Consider the following 19,527-nt stretch of genomic DNA (forward strand, 5'->3'; position numbering starts at 1 on the left):
ATGAAATATGCTTGAGAAATCATGTCCTTTTATTCTATTCTCTAGTTACCTTTTTATTTAAGAATTTTGAATAATTCACCCAACAGAACCTTTGTCAAGAATCTGCTGCAAAGATGCCTCCCAAATTCAACTTCAGTTACACAGTGCTTCAGAAATAAAAAAAAGAAAAAGAAAATCAGCACTCTGGGAAAAAATAGAACATCAATAGCTTGATTTCTAAAAAAAAGATGCAGCTGATGCTAAAAATAGCTTTGCAGCTTGGAGCAGGTACCCTTTCTGCATTTCAATTGCCTTTTGCTCCCTGGCAGATAACCTTTTGTACCCATGCTGCTAAACTCTCTTTGAGAGCGCAAAACCACATTTTCCAGGTCCGAAATTACCACTCATTAAAAAGAGACCAAATGTAAGAATAAAGAGGAAAGTCAGCTGCATCCACACTGATTTTGTGTATCGTTTCCTCACAGAAAAACGAGAATCCTTTGTTGACAGGGACTGCTCTCAAAATACATTTTAAGTCCCTCCTAATGTCTTTAGTCTTTAAAATGATTGGTTTAACCCCACTTTGTATGTTGTGAAAGCGAAAGTGATCAAATAACAAACATTACAACTAAATAATTGTTTTTATTCATTCAGTGGTCCAATAAATGTGATAAAAGCATAAAATGTACTGAAAGAGAATAATACAGTATAGTGATAATAATAAAAGATTTGAAGAACGACATATTACAAACACATATAAATATACATTCTTACACCATCTTTTGGACTAATTCATACTAGATGGATACTAAGTCAAAAATATATTGTACAATCTAGGTCTGCTGTTGCAGAAGGTTGCTATATATTATTAGATTAGATTTAAGATCTGCTGTATGTCATTGTTTTATTTTATGAATGTAAGAATGAATAGTATGTTAGTTTAACACTTGGTTTTGAAATGAAAAAATGGTGCCATACACATACTGTAAAATGCACAAGTCAATGAGACTACATGCACAGTAGACAATGGCAAAAGGACAGCTTGTGTACACCAGTGTCCTTGCCTTTTTCATTATAGCTTTTAATATACATTTAAATAAACTGTTACCTTTGAAAACAAAGGAAAACCATGTAGGCCATAAAAAAAAAAAAATTTCAAACTGCAGTGAAAAAAAAATGTAACAATTCATGGCATGGCGGTCATATGCACACATAAGGACTATTGTAATCTGATTAAAAACTAATGAATTTTTTTAAATACATAAAAAGTCTAAAAAGGAAAAATCAGCATTGTCTTATCCACCAGACATATCTCCAGGGGTGGTTGGCCGTTACCCGGGCAACCCTCGCAAATGGCAACTGACGTCAAGTAGGTAGGAAAAATACCACTGAGATCAGGAACTGCCATGCATAATGTATAATTCGAAAAAGCCGTACTTGAAGTGACATAAAGTGCACGAGACTCAGATTTACTGTGTCTCTCTGTCTCTGTCTCTCTCTCTCTCTCTCGCTCTCTCTCTCTCTCTCTCTCTCTCTTGCTCTCTTTTCTTGACAGAGATTAAGCTAGAGTTCAAACAAGTTTATGTGGATAATATCTGAATTTCTTTGATGGTATGCAAGTCCTACACATGATGCACTTTAGGAATCTATCCACACACCTGTCCTTGTAAACCATGATTGTGATTCACCACATGTGAATTTACCAATTATTCACCTAGCACAGTTATTTATGATTAGTACTGTATAGGTCGAAAACCCTTCAGATACTCAGTCAGAGCTGCAAAGTGTATGTACTGTACAAGATCAATTAGGATTTTTATTTTTTTTTGAATACTGCATGTCGTTTCTCAGACTTAAGGGCAGAGAGTTTGATTATTGCATCATGTAACACAGGTACTGCAAATAGTTACAATGCAATATTTATTTAAAACTAAATCTGGAAACCATGAGGTCGTTGACACGGCTTGAAATTACTTTTATGAGTCAATTCATGGGCTGTTTTTTTGTGCACAGCCTATAGTATAAGGCATTTCCCAGAAGTGTTGTGTTACTGTAGCATAAAACGCCTACCGCTTTTATCAAAAGGAAAGCACCATGAGATCCCCACCTTATCTTCTAATAACTACATCAGCAAGACTGCAAAAATAAATTGACAGCATTGTGTCCATCGAATTTACAGTTGTCTATCCTGCTTTATACATTATATATGTGGAGAAATTATTCCATTACATAACCAGCTTCACTAGAATGGGCATTATAAAGAACTAACACCTGACATACAACACACTGTAAAAGAGAATCTCTCCCCATATAAAAAATACTATAGTGCCATCCAAAGTGTTATCCTATAATATACATTATTACAATATGTGCTGAAATAATAACCATACTACAAGAAACTATAGGGTTTTGAGCTTTACTATAGTATTTTTTCTTATGGGTCACATCATTATTATCAATGCAGTAATCGCCACATAACTGAGAACATGGAGTCTCTACAAGTAGTCTTGTTAAAAACAGCTGGAACCTACAGTAATAATCACAGCAAAAAATAAATAAATTGACCAGACAAAAAGGTAGTGGTATTGAAGATTATATTTATTCTCGTGTTTTGAAGCCTCCCATGTTCTCTGACATTATTTTTTTTTCAATACCACAGTATACACTGTACCTGTATATTTCTAATGGCTAGATGGCTGGATTGGAGGGTAAATGGATTCCATTAAAAAGTGAAGGCCAATTAAACGCATTCATTTCAGATCACTTTCAAAAAGCCACTTGTTCCCATGCATGTGATCAGTTCTATATTATGTCACATCTTTCAAACATCTTTGTTCTTGATTCATGTATTATTCAAAGTGTCCACTTGTCTTAGCCCAATGCTACTGTTGGCCAATAAAAGCGACACTGTCACTGTACGATCTTAAAGAAATGCCATCATTTGGCAGCAAGTATCACAATAACAGCTGATACAGTACTAGAACTCAAATTCAGGAACAAAAGAAGAAATCACAATATTGTTAAAAAAAAAAAACTAAAAAAAACTTACTTACAAAGACACATGTAAGGATCCCATTATAATACCAGCATATACTATTTGGCAATACAATGGAAGACACAAGCGCAGAACTATTCGACAATACAATGGAAAAAATAATGCATAGTGGCTGATCACATTGCCTGGTACTGATATGATAGCATGCATCAGTTGTCTTTCCATTGTGATAACATTGGCATAATATAAATGTAGCCGCTATTTTATAGTACAGAACTATTGCATTGCCATTATAAATCATACAGCAAAGGCCCGCATGATACAATAACTTGACCTAAAAGTTCAGCTTATATGGGAGCTAAAAGGTTTGGACAACAACATCAGTGTTTCACATTGCAAATCATCTAAAAAGCTGCCTAATTTTCCATGATGCTTTGTTTAAAGAAACTGCTTATGTTTATAATTGACTGAGTTTCATATATAATACTGAACCCAGTTTTGACATTTATATAGAGACACAAATAAGTAATTAAATATAGCCAGGTGGTCTGGCCTAAGTATTATCTGTGTGTGTGTTTTTTTAATATATAATTTATATAATATTTCTTGTGCCGTAAATGGTCAATTAAGCCTGCTTCACTAAAGCAATGTCTCTCGGATCTTCTTCAATCCTGGTGTTGCTCATAGACTGACCCAGATGATAACCTTATTGGTGTATAGAATATAAACCGAATTAAAAACGGAACACTATCATTGATGCATTTCAAATGCTGTTTTCATGTCCCGTTTGTCTGTCTCTTTTTACTCATTCAAAAGCTGCCAAAATATTTCTAGATTTCCTGCTTGACAGTGGGGCCATTGGTCAGAGCAATTTACAGACAGTGATTTATATGCAAATCTGGTAATTTTGTATTTGCTGTGGTCAAATTCCTTTATTTTAAATATAACAATGCAGCTATAGATACAAACATTCTCAAAAATAACTTCTGATATTAAAAACATATATTTTCTGTATTTATAATCCTTTACACTCGATAGAGGACAACTCTGTTAGTCCCTTTGAATTTAAAGACTGAAGATCATTTACTATTAGCACAAGCTTTTTATTAAACCATTTACCTCTTTTTACTTTTGGTTCTGTGTATATATTGCACTATATGTAATGTTTCACACATATATCACACCCCCAAAGCCAGATGGACACAGTTATATGTATATGGTGAAGAAGCAGTTTGGGGTGTGATATACTGTATATTGTATATGTTTGAAACATAAGTTAGACAATGAGAATGATCTATCTCATTAGATGCTACATGAAAATATTTCAGGGAAAAATGCTGCAGTTCGTAAACACCAGTACATTGCACATTTGACACATCTGTTGTTATTCACTCTGTATAACAGTCTGTTGCAAAACAATGGGGAATATCATCACGAAACCTGATAGGCTTGATAAGCAAAGAATTACAATCATAAATCTACAGTAACTGTCTCAAAGGCAACTGTACATGTACACTGCACAGCATACATACAGCAAAATCTTCAGTCGTATCACTGGCTGTGGGATTGTGAACCCCAGTAACAAACTGCCTTATTGTCAAGCACTGCACCACACCTTACATCATGTCTAGCACAGTGAGGTTGAAAAGAACAGGGCTTGCATTGCCATGAATATATAGTATCACAATCTGAATCAACTCCCAATGCAGAATGCTACATAAAACAGGCAACAATCAATTACATAATATTAGCCTGCGATGGTTCACATCAGGAGGGGGATTCAATATAAAAATACAAATAAACATGATACACAACCTGTGGTATACTGTACCATATAATGCCAACATAAGAAAGTACCTACTTTTGTGATCTTGTATTCCAGAGTACAGAGGTGTTTTCCAGTTAGTCTGTTAATTGATTTCAAGCAGAGTTGTGCCTGGTTTCAGTTCTGCTTCAGCGTTCAGAGTGGGTGGGGATGATGCCAAGAGAGGCTGTAATACACCAGCGGACAGCTGATCCACAGTGAGGCAGCAGAGAAGGAGGAGGAAGGGAATGAGGCCATGACATTTCTTAAAGGAGCAGCATTTTAGGTGTTCCTTCAATACACATTGACTTGTATTGTAATATGGCAGAGTTTTGTATTACCACACATTTTAGGGGACATTTTGCAATATTTATGGCCCTGACATATTTTGTAATAACTTTGATGTATGACATAGCTCAATTTTATTGATGTAAACAGAAGATGGTCTAAAAGAATAGCTCTTACATGGACTGATTGTATTTCTTAAAGGGGGTCAATAAAATAGTCCTGGGGAGGCGGTGAACCTGCAGGATCGATATAGTGTAAAATTATTAAAGCAGGCCCCAATAAGAAACAGGGCCTTATTACAAATGTCTGCGAAAGCCTGTAATGAAGTAAGGTTTTGTATTTATAAAACATTTCTAGTCTAATTCTAAAGAGGGTTTGGAGTTTATTCTCATGTTTCAAAACAGCTTTTAACCGTGAGTCTGTTATACAAATAATAAGCCACAACTGTATGACATCTGGTCTTCCATATGCATATCTGTTCATTTTGTATTTACTGTGGTCAGATTTCTTTATTTTATATATAATAATACAGATAAAGATGTTTTTAAAAACCCACAAAAAATGACTTCTTATAGTTTTTGACACTTACAGGGAGTTGTTAATAATATGCAAATGTTTTGTTATCTATACAGTGTAGTTAGTTGCTTGAACCAGGACTCCCATATGGTTCCAATTAGCAAATTATATCTTCGGTAACTAGACCCCTGACTTAATTAATATCACTAAGACTACAAGAAAAAATGTGTCTACAGCCAGTTTAAGCTCACAAGTACACCAGCCTATTCCAAATGCTGTGCCAGGGAGCATTATATGTGAATTGGTGAAAATTGTCTGTATCTCTGCTACCCATCCTGAGATCTCATCACCAGAACCTGGAAGTAATCCTTACACACCACAAGGAGATACAGTATATGTGTGTGCGCGCGTGTGTGTGTGTGTGTGTGTGTGTGTGTGTGTTTAAGGAAGTACTTTATCCCAGTTGATCGTACAAAACCTAAAATGCATCACAAATGTACATTTAAGCACAAAGAAAATTAATATTACATATTTCAATGGACATATAATAGCAATAACACCCTCCAAAATGTGAAGTACCAGAGATTATGAACTGCTGACATTTAAAACAAAACCAGTCTGTAAAAGTAGTAAATTCCTACTGGGTATCATTACTTTATCATTTTCCTGTACCATGTGGTCAGAAATGTCCACTGGAACAGTACTGTACAACATTAACTTGACAGATGGTACTACAGTATATTCTGTCATTACAAACTCCACTGTCAGAATTTTGATGCATGCAATACAAGTGAATAACATATGAAATCAGACAATTCTGACAGCAGAAATTCTAGATTTGTTTATTTTTGTATTATTATTACAGACTAATGGTGACTTCTTTATAAACCAATTGAAAATAAATCCAAACCTCATGGTTTGTTAAATTGGGAAAAAAAAGTATGTGAATCATTACAATTATTTATCAAGTAGTTTTCTCTCGCTTTCCCTCAACCTACCTTGGTCGTGACGTACACAAAACCCGCCTCCATAGAAGTAGCATTGGCTACAGGTCTTAAGAGATGGCTTGGGGGCGGGTAGAGTGATATTCTTGGATTCTGATTAGCTCCGATTGGTCTTGATGGTTCGTTGGTTAGGTTGCTTCCATTGAATTTAGTGAAGAGGGTTTAATTTCTATTGTTGGAAAAAAAAGGAAAACTGGAGGGTTTGTGTTGTTGTATTGTCAAATTTATGTATAACATATAATAGTTTGTTGCCGACAACTATCGGACAAGATGAGCGGAGGAGTGTATGGGGGAGGTGAGTATATTCAGGAACAAATGAATGGAAAGGCGCCACATTGTCCGTGATACCGATAAACTGTCTCTATAGCACCGCAGAACGGGCCTGGTTGCGCGACACTTGTCCACCGTGCATGGTTCAACTTAGGACCATTTTTGATCAACTTTAACACACACACACACACACACACATATATATATATATATATATATATATATATATATATATATATATTCTTGGTATATCGGGATGCTGCTTTCTCTGGTAGGAGCTATGTAAACAAAGTGCATTTTTTTGTTTTTTAACTGCACTTCGAGATTCAATTTTTCTACACAGCTGGCTGGTGTGACCTATGACTGATGTCACGGTAACTGGAACACGCTGTGTTTTGTCTTTTAGTTGTACTGTATTTTATTTTAAACCCAACCAGAAATGCACGCAGATGGTGGTTTATCGTACTGATAAATCATTTAATGGAACTTTAAATGCCCACAATATATGGTCTACACAGTAATGTTTTTTTTTTGTTTGTTTTTTTTACTTAGCACGTGTATTAATATTAGTGAGTTGCTCTTTAGTTTATCTGCTCTCCTCCTGTACAAAGCTGAAACCATGCTCACCGTACTACTAGTTTGTTATCGTGGTGGATGTGTATAGAGTAGAGGTTTGATGACCAACAGTTAAAATACTTGTAAAATAGCGTGAAAGCTTCAGTTAAGGGCCAGTAATCGTTATAAAATAAATACGAAAAAAGGCAATTTTTGAATAGTTTTTGCAGATGCCTTCTCAAAATGCTGAAATGAGTTACACGTATTACTTTGCATGGACACAACATGGAACCCTTTCCTCAATCACAGTTATGCTTTTGGTTCTGAGCTGTTTGCTGTTATTCTTCTCTGTTGTCTTTCATTAGCCCCTGCTGGGAATGCATATGCAATAATGTACATCAAGAACACCACTTAATACGCAGGCTTAAGTAACGGACTGGGGATAAGTACCCAGGGTCTGCCTTTACACATGTTTACATTTTTACATTTATCTGGAGGACTGCTTATCCAATTTTGATAAGATTTGGTTTTGTCACAGCATACATTATACTTACATTTTTACATGCGCAAACTGTACAGTGGTTGTAATGTTGTCATGGACACACCTGAGCTATGTTTATTCAAGTTCAAGTAGAATCTACAAGCTGTGGCAATGGGAGGGGGTCTTGCTTCCATCCCTGTTCAGGTGCTAAGTTAATATGGAACCGTCAAGAAATATTGAGTCTTGATTCCAGAAGTAAACCAGATTGTTTCTTTTCAGATGAGGTTGGTGCTCTTGTCTTTGATATTGGGTCTTACACAGTGAGAGCCGGATATGCAGGCGAGGACTGCCCAAAGGTAAGGAAGTTACTGACGCTGTTCTACTGCAACCAACTTTCCACGATGAGTTCTCATGCATTCATTAAAACTTGGCCTGCAACCACCCAGCTGGTATGTTGCTGTCACTGGCAAGGTGTTTGCTTGATTGATGGGTATTTAAATGATCTGTCTGTTCATCAGGTTTTTGATTTTAATACAGTATTGTCTCATGAACCCCCTGTTCGCAACCTGTCATGTTTTCAGGCAGATTTCCCAACACACATTGGGATGGTGCTGGACAGGGAAGACGGGAGCACGCCAATGGAGACAGATGGAGACAAAAGTAAACAAGGAGGCACCTCCTACTACATTGATACCAATGCACTGAGGGTAGCAAGAGAGAACATGGAGGTCATGTCGCCCTTGAAAAACGGCATGAGTAAGTTTACATTTTAGCTAATCTCAAAACTAAAATATTTCTTGTTACAGGCCAAATTGCATGCACTACATAGTACAGAATGACACAGCTGTTTTAGCTACAGACAGACCTTTTTTTTATTTTTAATTTTTTTTATTTCCCGCTGGGCAATCTATAGTTATAAACAAGAGTAATCTGTGTGATCTGGTGCATTAGCGATGCCATACTTTGTTTTTGCTGTAAAATGAAAATTGGTCCAAGTTCTGCTAACAGGTGTACATAACTGCCAGGTTAAGGTTACATTTACCTTTGCATTTGAAGCTGTTGCAGTGGTTTCCGTCTTTGGTGTCTGCAGTTGCAGCTGCATCAAGCTATTGGAAGATGAAACATGGCACGCTTTGTTTGCTGGGTATCCAATTTTTGTATAATGGAGATGAACTAAAATATATTCGACTACAGGTGTGAATAGCATTCAAGGAAGGTTGCCACTGTTTGAAGGGTATTTTGATTTAATCACTGAATAACTATGCTATTAATGTCTATCATTTATTAAACAGAATTGTAAGTATAGAATTCATAAGGACATTTGAACAGAGGTTTCAAGTATTTGGGGGGCTGATGATGACATCAGCCATGCACAGTGTCATTATCTCTGTGTGCTAAATTTATCCATGGGGAAAATAGATTTTGACATCAATTGCTGGTATTTTTAGATGGTGAAGATAGTCAAATCTGATATTTTTAGTGTTTTTTTTGTTGTTGTTGTTTAACCTTCAACAGCACTAGACATGCAAGCATTACAATTTAAGCAGTAATTTTTAAATTGTATATTTTGGATTTCTGTTTGGAATTATGTTTTATCTAGGCTATTCATATTATTTTTTATTTTTTTAAATGTATTGTTTTTTATACAGCACAGGTGCTGAGTAGATCAAAACCTGAATCAATTGTATTATTTTTATTTGAACTGGGAATAATTACTCACAGACTGAGTGAATTCCCTGGCCGGAACATTAAAATGATCATAATTGTAGAATTTGACCCCCTCTTGTCCTTCTAGTTGAAGACTGGGACAGTTTCCAAGCCATTTTAGATCACACGTATAAGATGCATATTAAATCAGAAGCAAGTATGCACCCTGTACTAATGTCAGAAGCCCCGGTAAGTTTTATGTTATTTAATCTGTAGTACTTTGTATTTAATTATATCCTGATGTAACTATCACTGACACTGTTATCTGCTCCGTTATTGAATTGTATTTTGTCATACTTGTACTTGCTGGAACCAAAGTCATTGTATTTATCTTGCTCTTAATTGTATTATTACTTGTACTGGGATTCTTGAAATGTATTTTTGTTTACGACAAGTCGCCCTGGATAAGGGCATCTGCTAAGAAATAAATAATAATAATAATCTTTTGATTTTACAAAACATGCTAGTTCATTGTACACCTGTTACATCAAAATACACTTGTTATATATATATTTTTTAAATTATTTTCAAAAGGTTGGGATGGTGTGTCATGTTGCTGGTGTTCTATCTAAGTTATGCAACTCCAAAGTGTGTACAAAACACATACTGCACTGCTGCATTGCTGCATTATTGTGACTGTTGCTACTTAGATCAGTGGTGGCCAATACACCAAACACTGCGATCCATTTTGGTGGATCTCAATGGGCTCTGTGATCCACCAGTAAGCTATGACCAACAATTATTTGCGGGATTTAATATAATAGTGTCCAATACGTAATATCAATAATAAAATAAAACAAAACAACCACAACAACAAAAACGTAATATTTAAAATTTAGGGGCAGACATACACACAAAAAATAATACTAATACAATTTTTGCTCAAATGTATTGTTGAATATCTACAGATCTTTTTTTTTTTTTTTGTTTCCTTTCTTACATAACACTTGTGCAGTTCTGTACTTTTGCATTAACATGGTAGCATGTTCCTCAGAATGTGCTTCGTGCCTGTTTATGGTGATAGGATGGTCTGCCTCTCCGCACATTGCGTGCCGTTTCGAAGCATTGTATTTAATATATTTTCATGTTTGAACTTCTGGCTCCCTGTTAAATGCAGTCTTGCCTGCCATCAGTTCCCCTGCATCCTGATAAAATGTGCAAAACATGGATTTTTTTTTTAACAATGTCAAATTTAAGCCAGGGGAAATCTTTTAGCCACTGTTGGTTGAACTTGTATTTTACAACGGTGAACACGCTGTAACTAACTCGAAGTTCCCTGTTCGCTTTCATCTTCTGACATACCTGCATTGCTCATTTCTTGTAAAGACATATTATTTTCCTCATATTGGTTTTACAAACTGTCCGGAAACGAGTAGCCATCTCACTGATAAATCGGTGAAATTGGCGGGGTTTGGGATTTGTAGTTTTTAATGTGTGATTAACAGTGGGCAGTGGACACCAATAAACTACATTCCCAGTATACATTATGATTGAGCTATGAGTTGATACAACTGTAAGGTTTTTTTTTTTCTTTTGTTTTATACTTTTCAGCTGAAAAAAGAAATCCCGTTTATTGCTTATAGTCAACCTTTAGGAATTTCTAGTCGCATACGTGTGCCTAAGTTAAAATGTGCATTTGCACAAGCATTTTGTTAGTCTCATATGCAGAAACTGTTGGGATATTTTCATCTGTGCTACTGGACGACACAGAAGGCCCATCAGCCGAAACAAAAACTGTTGTATGCTTATATGCTAGTGCTTGTTTTGATTTGTCCCGAGATCCACCGAAAATCTTTTGCAATCCACGTATTGGCCAACCCTGACTTAGATCATTGTGGAACTTCCCATTAATACAAAAAGACATTGCACTGAAAGTTTAAATTGCGTTTATCACGAAAGGATATTCCTCGGAGTGTGGATTTCATTTTCCATTTTAAATGTGCAGAGTGCTTTTATTTACTTGTGCTCGCTTGTTTTGACACAGTGGAATACGCGAACTAAGAGGGAGAAGCTGACCGAGCTGATGTTTGAACATTACAACATCCCTGCATTCTTCCTGTGTAAAACAGCAGTCCTCTCATCGTATCCTTTGTGTGATGTCATGAAAGTTCGCAATCAAGGAACAATTGTGTGTGCCTTATTGTTTACAGAGGTTATGAAATGGCACATTGTAGTTCAAATAAGGGACATTTTCACTGTTGCACAGAAGACTTTTTATCCATTGTGGCTTATCGGTATACAGTAATGCACCATTTGGGAAAAGGAGATGAATTCCCTCTCTCAATTTCTGTTTTGCTTCTTGGGCTGTAATAGAGCTTGAAGGAGTCATTTCTAATGTCTTGGCTGCATGTACTGTGCACAGAATGCACTAAACAGTTACCACATCAATTTATGTATTTGGTTTAAAATGTAACATGATTAGGGACACTGCTGTTTTAAGCACTTAGTAGTCACACCATCATCAGTTATGTTGTCAACAATGTGAAGCCACAGCAATAAAGTAGTAGAATGATTAGAAATACCATCTTGTTTTAAAAGAATGGTAGTTCAATTAGGAAGTCCCTGTCTGGGAGTTACTGAAGACTGCGATATGATCTGCTTCTAAATAAATCAGATGCTGTACGGTCCTATTCATAATGACCCTTAATAGAAGTCCATTATCTGATACTGTAAATCAAGCAAAGGTAACGTTTCATTTCCATATTAGCACAGACATTGATACTTATTTTTTTTTTTTTTTTTTGTGACATTGAAGTGAATGTAATGAATGTTAAAACATTGTGTATCATTTATTTTGTTATGTCTAAACTGGTAACCATTATCACAATTGGATCATATCTGGCTGCTGTGAGTCCTCGCCAAAATGTTTTTTTTATTTTTTTGCCTTAACTGTATCTTAATCAGATTTGCCAATGGGCGATCAACAGGGTTAGTGTTAGATAGTGGAGCCACACACACCACAGCCATTCCTGTTCACGATGGATATGTGCTGCAACAGGGTAAGCTGTTTGCCTAAAACCATCTGCTTGTTACTAATACAGATGATGCCATCATCTCAAGTTACCAAAGTCATGTAAGGGGCATAAACATTGGATGTAGAACTAAAGTTTTATCACATGTCAAAGTGTCACCTTGTCAGTCACAGGCTGTCAAATTGTGATTTTTACTGACTGTTTGAATTGTTAATGGTTATTTTAAAGAAACATGTTTTAACTGGAGCATTTTTCTGTTTCCTTTTTATGCAAAAGATTATTATTTAGATAGATCTTTTTAAATCTTGTCCATCTGCAACCATCTGAAATGTTTTTGGTTAACCTGGTTTTGCTTTAAAAGATGTACCTGATGCGTACCTTCAGTAATTTCTAATTGACCACTAGTGTTATGTCCTTGACCCTTCCCCAGAGTTATCTACCAGTGCTGAGATGCAGTGGTATATTTACAACAAATACATACATAAAACATGAGTTGCAGCAAGGAAGTGGGGGATTATAATTTGTACATGCTGATTTAAACTTCATATACTAATTCTTGATACATTCTTATATATTGAGGTTCTACTAATTATTGATGTGTAAATACTGTATACCTAATATTATTCTTAAAATAACTTCAAACATAGTTTCAAAAAATACAGTCAACATTTTTAAGCATGCCAAAACATTTTTGTTAAGTTTTAATACACTGAGCTGAAAACTTTTTATTACCTTATTTATTCATGATGCAAAATAAACCACAGTCAAATAGCAGATCTGTGTTGGATATGTATAAGCTCTCAAGACTGAACTATGCTGTTCTTTCAGGTATTGTAAAGTCGCCTCTAGCTGGAGATTTCATCAGCATGCAATGTAGAGAGCTATTTCAAGAATTAGGTGTTGAAATAGTTCCTCCTTACATGATTGCCTCAAAGGTGAGACCTGCTAAAGTAAGTTCAGTCCATTACTACAGAGATGGTTCATCTCATTTCACTTTTGGGTGTTTTATTTTTTTATATGAGAACGGTGGTGGGTATGTATTCATTGTTCCAGTGCATATGGTTTAGAAAAAAGCTCTGCAGATGAAGTGTAATAAACAGGCATTTACCATTTAAATACATACATTGCAGTCCAATTTATGGAGTACAGATATATTTTGGAATAAAATGGAAAAAAGTCAAATAAAAAATAAAAAACGAATTAATTGAAACATATATTTATATAATAATAATTTAATAGTATACTATAGAGCTGTTTTTGAATTCTCTGTACTGTCTCGCTCTAGTTATGTGATTGTGTATGATGTGCTTCTCCAGATAAATACTGCATTGGGCAGTGCCACCTATAGCAGGAAAAGCGATATTACAGGGACAGACATAAAGCAGTGGTTTTCAACCTGTGGTACGCGTACCTTTACTGGTAAGCGACAGGCTTGCCACTGGTACGCACCGACAGTTCTTTATGACGACATGATTCCTCAAAAAACAATGCTCTGTCAGTCGCACATCGTAATGCATCAGTCTCTTTGTACCACTGAATCACAGAGAAATGAGAAATTATGATGTAGGGCTCCAGACTGCGACTAAAACGGTTACAAATGCAAAAACAAAAAAACATTTTGACAGCTGTTTTTTGGGGGGTTAGGCACAAAAATGCTGCATGTCCTTTTTTTAAAGGAAGTGACAATATTTACGAATGCGTCTGTCTGTAGAAAAACAAACAAAAAAACGCATATAAGATGTTTTAATAAACTGAAGTGCGAGAAGGACGGTAACAGTTTGATCGAATAAAAATGCTTGTAACTGCAGAGAGGTGCTGTATTAACACCAGCAGAATACGGGAACCCCAGTTTCTTGCAAAAAGTTGTGAGGGTGATGAAACATGCGAGTACTGTTGTGTAAAAAAGTTGCTTAAAATTAACAGTTGCATTTAATAAACGTAGAAAAAGAACAGCAACAAATAGAAATACACTTAAGGTTTGTGTATTGCACAGGTGCCATTAACAAAATGCCCAAAATAATGAAGGGCTGAAATGCAGCAAAAAGCGCAAGAATTGCGGGCTTGCCTGTAAGCTGCACAGGGCTGCGTTGTCCTCGGGCGCTATAGCTCTGAGGTGGCTGCATGGTTGGTCTGCAGTGTGTAAAGAAGCGGTCGGCTGACGGCACACGCTTCGGAGGATGTCGTGTGTTCGTCTCTGCCCCTCCCGAGTCAACGCAGGGATGCTAGCGGTGGGCTGAGCATAAAAATAATTGGACATTACTAAATTGGGGAGAAAACAATAAAAATAATTTGCGACCACTAAATTAATAATAAAAAATAAATAAATAAATAAAAATAGTTTTGGTCACCAATTCAATACACAGCACTTCCAAAATATTTAAAATATAAACATGCTGAGTTCATTGCAGTCACCAGCTGCATAGATTAACCGTTCAGCAGAATCAGGCAACAAACAAGTGAGTACAGACACAACAAACCTGGTTGTAATCGGGTAGGTCATGCTTTACAACAGCAGTTTAAGATTACACATAGTTACTGGTACATCTGATGGTCACTGTTGGAAACACTGGTACTTGAGGTGAAAAGGTTGAAAATCACTGCTATAAAGGATGGTGGACTATAATGAGCTAAATCAAATCTGAGAATAAATTAGTGTGTCATTAATTTATAACAATCTTCCTAGTGCATCACATAGTCTTATGGAAGCAGCTTCCAGCAATACATACAAAAATGACCTAGTGCTTAGAGTTAGTTGGATGCCTTAAATTAATTATCCCAATTTGCAGGGGAAATGAAACCTTTAAATTAGGCTACGGTATTCTATAAAGTAAATGTTACTGAACGTTCACCATTTAGGCTATCATATACATTGTGTGTTCAATAAAATGACACTGTTTTGTGTTTACATTTTGTTCATTTCAGATTTTTTAGATTTAGTACTGTATATGATGGCACTTGAATAGGATGTTCTTTTTTCCATCACATTAAGGTTTATGTGAAATGTAACTCCCTGTACATAAATCATATCTAACTACTTATGATGCTGCATGACTTATTTAAAAAGACTTGCATGAATGGACAACAAACTGCCAACTGTAGCGTTTTCTCTTTTTTAGGAACCTGTACGAGAAGGAGCCACTGCTAACTGGAAGAAGAAAGAAAAACTACCTCAAGTGACAAGGTCTTGGCATAACTACATGTGTAATGTAAGTACAGATCCATTGGAACGTTGTTAAGTTAGGATAAAAAAAAAAAAGTGGGTTTGTGCACACACTTTCGTACAGTATATACTAAAAGCCCAAGGACCTCGGTAGGTGCAGCTAGTCGGCTTGTATAATTATACACTGAGTAAAATGTTACATTTTCCTAATAGTGATTTCTTTCCTCTTTAGACTGTGATCCAGGATTTCCAAGCCTCAGCCTTACAAGTCTCGGATTCTCCCTATGATGAGCAGTAAGAGCACTTTTGTCCTCGTTGTTATTTTTTGAGAGCTATAGACAAGTACAGTCCATGTAGCAATACAACATGTCATGTTGCATTTATTCTCCACATTGCTGACCTGTAAGGACCATCCATCGTTAACACTACACGTTAACTTCTTTTTCAAGAATGTATACCCATTAAGTTCACTGTCCAAAATAAGTATATTTTTTCAATGTCTTATTTTTCCTCAGAACGTTATTGAAAATAATACCTTTTTGAGTTGCTTGTTTTTGATTAAAAAAAAAAAAAAGCAGTGACAAGTAGAATAATACACATTCTGAATTATTTGTTTTCTCCCTAGAGTGGCTGCACAGATGCCTACAGTTCATTATGAATTGCCCAATGGCTATAACTGTGACTTTGGAGCAGAGCGATTGAAAATTCCAGAAGGCTTGTTCGATCCCTCAAATGTGAAGGTAAATCCTGCTTGACCCACGATTGCCACGCTGAGTTCTTCTTTATATTTTAATGCTAGCAGCAGTTCTTCAATTCCTAATCTTTGTTTCAGGGTCTGTCTGGAAACACCATGCTGGGTGTCGGCCATGTGGTCACCACCAGCGTTGGAATGTGTGATATTGATATCAGACCTGTAAGTACAAAACCAAGGCAGCGCTGCATTTTGGTGGTTTTTTAACCCTTAGCGGTCCATTTATTCTGCGCGTCTCAGGCGTCAGGTCCAATTTATTTTCGCACGCGCAGTTTATTTTAGACACGTTGTTTAAAAGTGTTTTTTTTCACAGTAAAACAGGTTTGAAAGGCACTGCATATCAACAGGACACTTAGTACTGCATCTCCAGCCCCTCCCCACCCCTTGTTCGTTATATTTTTCACATACGTCTTAATAATAGTACATACCGATAAATCATCTCCTGATCACTCGTTTTTATCACCAAACTCCTCAATAATGCGATCCAAGTCATTATTTTATTACTATAACATCTAAAAAAAAAGCTCTGCAAATGTCTGTGATATTCTTTGAGCGCTGGATGCAGAAGCAGCTATCTTGTTTGTGCTTGTCAGTGTTATCTACGTGGTGCCGGGGCTATCTGTATTCATGAGAGAGGTCCATTTCTTTCTTTTTTTTTTTTTCTGCTTCTCTCGGCAACTATCAGTCTCACTCGGCCATTGAATGGTTTTCTCGGCTTTTTCCTGAGAAAAAACGACTAGAGACCTGTCTTTTTGGTGATGTCGGACAGGGTCCGACATTGAACCGGAAAGGGATTGCAATGTCGGACCAGGTCCAACATAGGACAGCAAAGGGTTAAGATAGATGATATTTGTTATTAAAAACAAATCCTTAATTAAAAACTGCTTGCTGGAAGCTTGCAAAATTTCCATGTCTGTATCAAACTATGTCAACCAATAAGATCTGTTTTTATTTGTTTTTTTAGGACGTGGAGCAGTAGTTTTAAGCATAAGCAAAAGAAGTTTAGAAGTGTTTGGATTGATAAATTGTTATCTGTAAGATGGAGAACTACTGTACAAGTAATGTTTTGTTTTTGGTTTTCTAAATTTGTTTTATGTTTGCTCAAGGGTCTGTATGGCAGCGTGACAGTAGCAGGTGGAAACACACTCATACAGGGCTTCACAGATCGGCTAAACAGAGAGCTATCCCAGAAAACTCCTCCTGTAAGTACAGACACTTAAAACATTATCAGAAAGGAAGGACCAGACATCTGTTCTCCAAGCCGAAACTTGTCGGACATCATAGAAAATATAAAATTGTGTTTAAGGTGGTATTTTTAATTAACTGCTTTTCAAGAGAGTTAACTAAGATTAAGGCATTTTAACATTTTGTGTTTTTAAATGCAGAGCATGCGTCTGAAACTAATAGCAAACAACACCACAGTGGAACGCAGGTTCAGTTCTTGGATTGGAGGCTCCATACTGGCTTCCCTGGTAAGTTTGATGATAAAAGGTCAACAATGAAGCTGTGATCTGTGCAGATCTAATCAAAATAAGCTCAGACACATACATATGTAAAACCAATAGAACTCAAATGTGAATTGTGGTCAGGTTGTGTTTTTTTTTGTTTTGTTTTTTTATAAAATTGTTCCAGCAATTTAGGGTTTATTTATGTACATGTATTTATTATAGATCATTAAACATCATATTTATCATGAAACATAAAAAGAACATTAGGAACTTTTTCCTTACTGAGAAATTATTTTTTTTTTTTTAAAGGGTACTTTTCAACAGATGTGGATCTCCAAGCAGGAATATGAGGAAGGAGGAAAGCAGTGTGTTGACAGAAAATGCCCATAAACAGACCTACCACACTATTGCCTTTAGCTGTCAAAACCACACAGATTTAGTCTATAGCCTTCTACAGTGTACTCAGGAACACCAAGGACATTTTTCCACCTTTTTTTGTAGTTTTTTTTTTTTAATTTATTTTTTTTACATTTTATTATTACAACAGCTTCCTTTGTACTTATGTAGAAAATGTTTTGTGGTTAAATAAGCAAATTGTACTATCACAGTACACTGATGATTCTTTGCAATTTTCTTACTTCAAAGCCAAATGTTTTGTTGAAAGTTCTGATGAATCTTCCACTTTTACCTTTTTCATTTAAATAGAACTTTTTTTTTTAAAACCTCTATTTTGATATCCAACAGTAATGCATTGACAGAACTCAAATATTTTGGTGGTAATTTTAAACATTAAAAAAAAAAAAAAAATTTAGTGGATGGCATATTTGGGGTTATCCTTTGGTAAGAATGCTGTCTCTGCTCAGGGCACTCGGGTTCAAATTCTACCCTGATAACAGCATTGTTGCTGAACGTGTGCATTTCCACAATCGCCTCTTATTGGCATTAGAGCGGAAAGCAATATTCCTTTAAGTGGCTGGTTAGCGGTTAGATTACATTTTCCTGGCAATGCTGCTTTTAAGATGGGATAGTGTGAGTACAAAGCAAACTGGCCACCACAAATATTTGACTCCTGTCTGCAGTGTTATCCTTAATTTTAATCACATCGAGGTTGCACAGCCAATTTGCTGCCTATTTGAAATAAAGTGATGCTTTTTTTTTTTTATTACCCATGTGAAATGTTATTTTTTTAAGCATTAAGAGCTGTGTGTTTATTTGGCTAACAAGTAGATGCTGGTAAGCTTCTGTCAAGTATCATAGTCAAAGCAAGTGTATGGAATAAGGAATACATGATTTACTAATGTAGAATTTTTTTTATATAAAATCTTCTTCAGATTCCTGACAATTTGTATTGTGGCTGCTGTAGCCTTTATAGGACAACAATTGCACTACTTAATATCACATTTACCATGAGTGTAATTTACTATGGGGGTGAAAAGAAAGAGAGTAGCTGTGTCTAAACAAACAGTAAATGCATAAAGGGAAACAGATTTAGAAGAAATGAAGGTCAAAAAATTCAAAAGCACCTGCATCAAAACATTTGGAACAATTAAAATTCAGTTATAAAAACTATGACATTTTAGAATGCTCCTGGAAGCTT

The 19,527-nt window shown here is 35.9% G+C and overlaps 2 protein-coding genes across 4 annotated transcripts in view; one reads left to right on the plus strand and one right to left on the minus strand.

Annotated features, from left to right (window-relative positions):
- The window catches only part of LOC117417145 (guanine nucleotide-binding protein subunit beta-4), a 38,970-nt gene extending 34,002 nt beyond the window's left edge, over window positions 1-4,968 (minus strand). The window contains exon 1 of one of the 2 annotated variants that reach the window (XM_034029011.3): window positions 4,836-4,968. The gene's annotated coding sequence lies outside the window, so the exon portion shown is untranslated. The remainder of the gene's footprint in view (window positions 1-4,835) is intronic. The other variant, XM_034029012.3, reaches the window with a different exon arrangement.
- Window positions 4,969-6,658: 1,690 nt separating this feature from the next.
- On the plus strand, window positions 6,659-19,095 carry LOC117417073 (actin-like protein 6A). 2 transcript variants are annotated; one of them, XM_034028796.3, is made up of 14 exons: window positions 6,659-6,881; window positions 8,172-8,248; window positions 8,474-8,648; window positions 9,688-9,788; window positions 11,584-11,681; window positions 12,504-12,598; window positions 13,400-13,506; window positions 15,688-15,777; window positions 15,964-16,025; window positions 16,357-16,471; window positions 16,564-16,644; window positions 17,589-17,684; window positions 17,868-17,954; window positions 18,240-19,095. In XM_034028796.3, exons 1-14 carry the CDS (start codon window positions 6,857-6,859, stop codon window positions 18,318-18,320), a joined length of 1,290 nt encoding a protein of 429 aa, XP_033884687.1. In that variant the 5' UTR covers window positions 6,659-6,856; the 3' UTR covers window positions 18,321-19,095. The 2 variants fall into 2 exon arrangements, with proteins under 2 accessions (XP_033884687.1, XP_033884686.1); XM_034028795.3 differs by having other exon boundaries at window positions 6,660-6,881; window positions 13,400-13,521.
- The last annotated feature ends 432 nt before the right edge of the window (window positions 19,096-19,527 follow it).

Source organism: Acipenser ruthenus, chromosome 12, assembly GCF_902713425.1.
Source record: "Acipenser ruthenus chromosome 12, fAciRut3.2 maternal haplotype, whole genome shotgun sequence".
Lineage (NCBI taxonomy): Eukaryota > Metazoa > Chordata > Actinopteri > Acipenseriformes > Acipenseridae > Acipenser > Acipenser ruthenus.

What these genes read in the sequence shown, in the direction of transcription:
- LOC117417073 (XM_034028795.3), top strand. Translation starts at nt 6,857, where the DNA reads ATGAGCGGAGGAGTGTATGGGGGAG. An exon ending in AAAACAGCAGTCCTCTCATC is followed by an intron (nt 11,682 to 12,503) that starts GTATCCTTTGTG and finishes TATCTTAATCAG; the next exon opens with ATTTGCCAATGGGCGATCAA. An exon ending in GGCATAACTACATGTGTAAT is followed by an intron (nt 15,778 to 15,963) that starts GTAAGTACAGAT and finishes TTTCCTCTTTAG; the next exon opens with ACTGTGATCCAGGATTTCCA.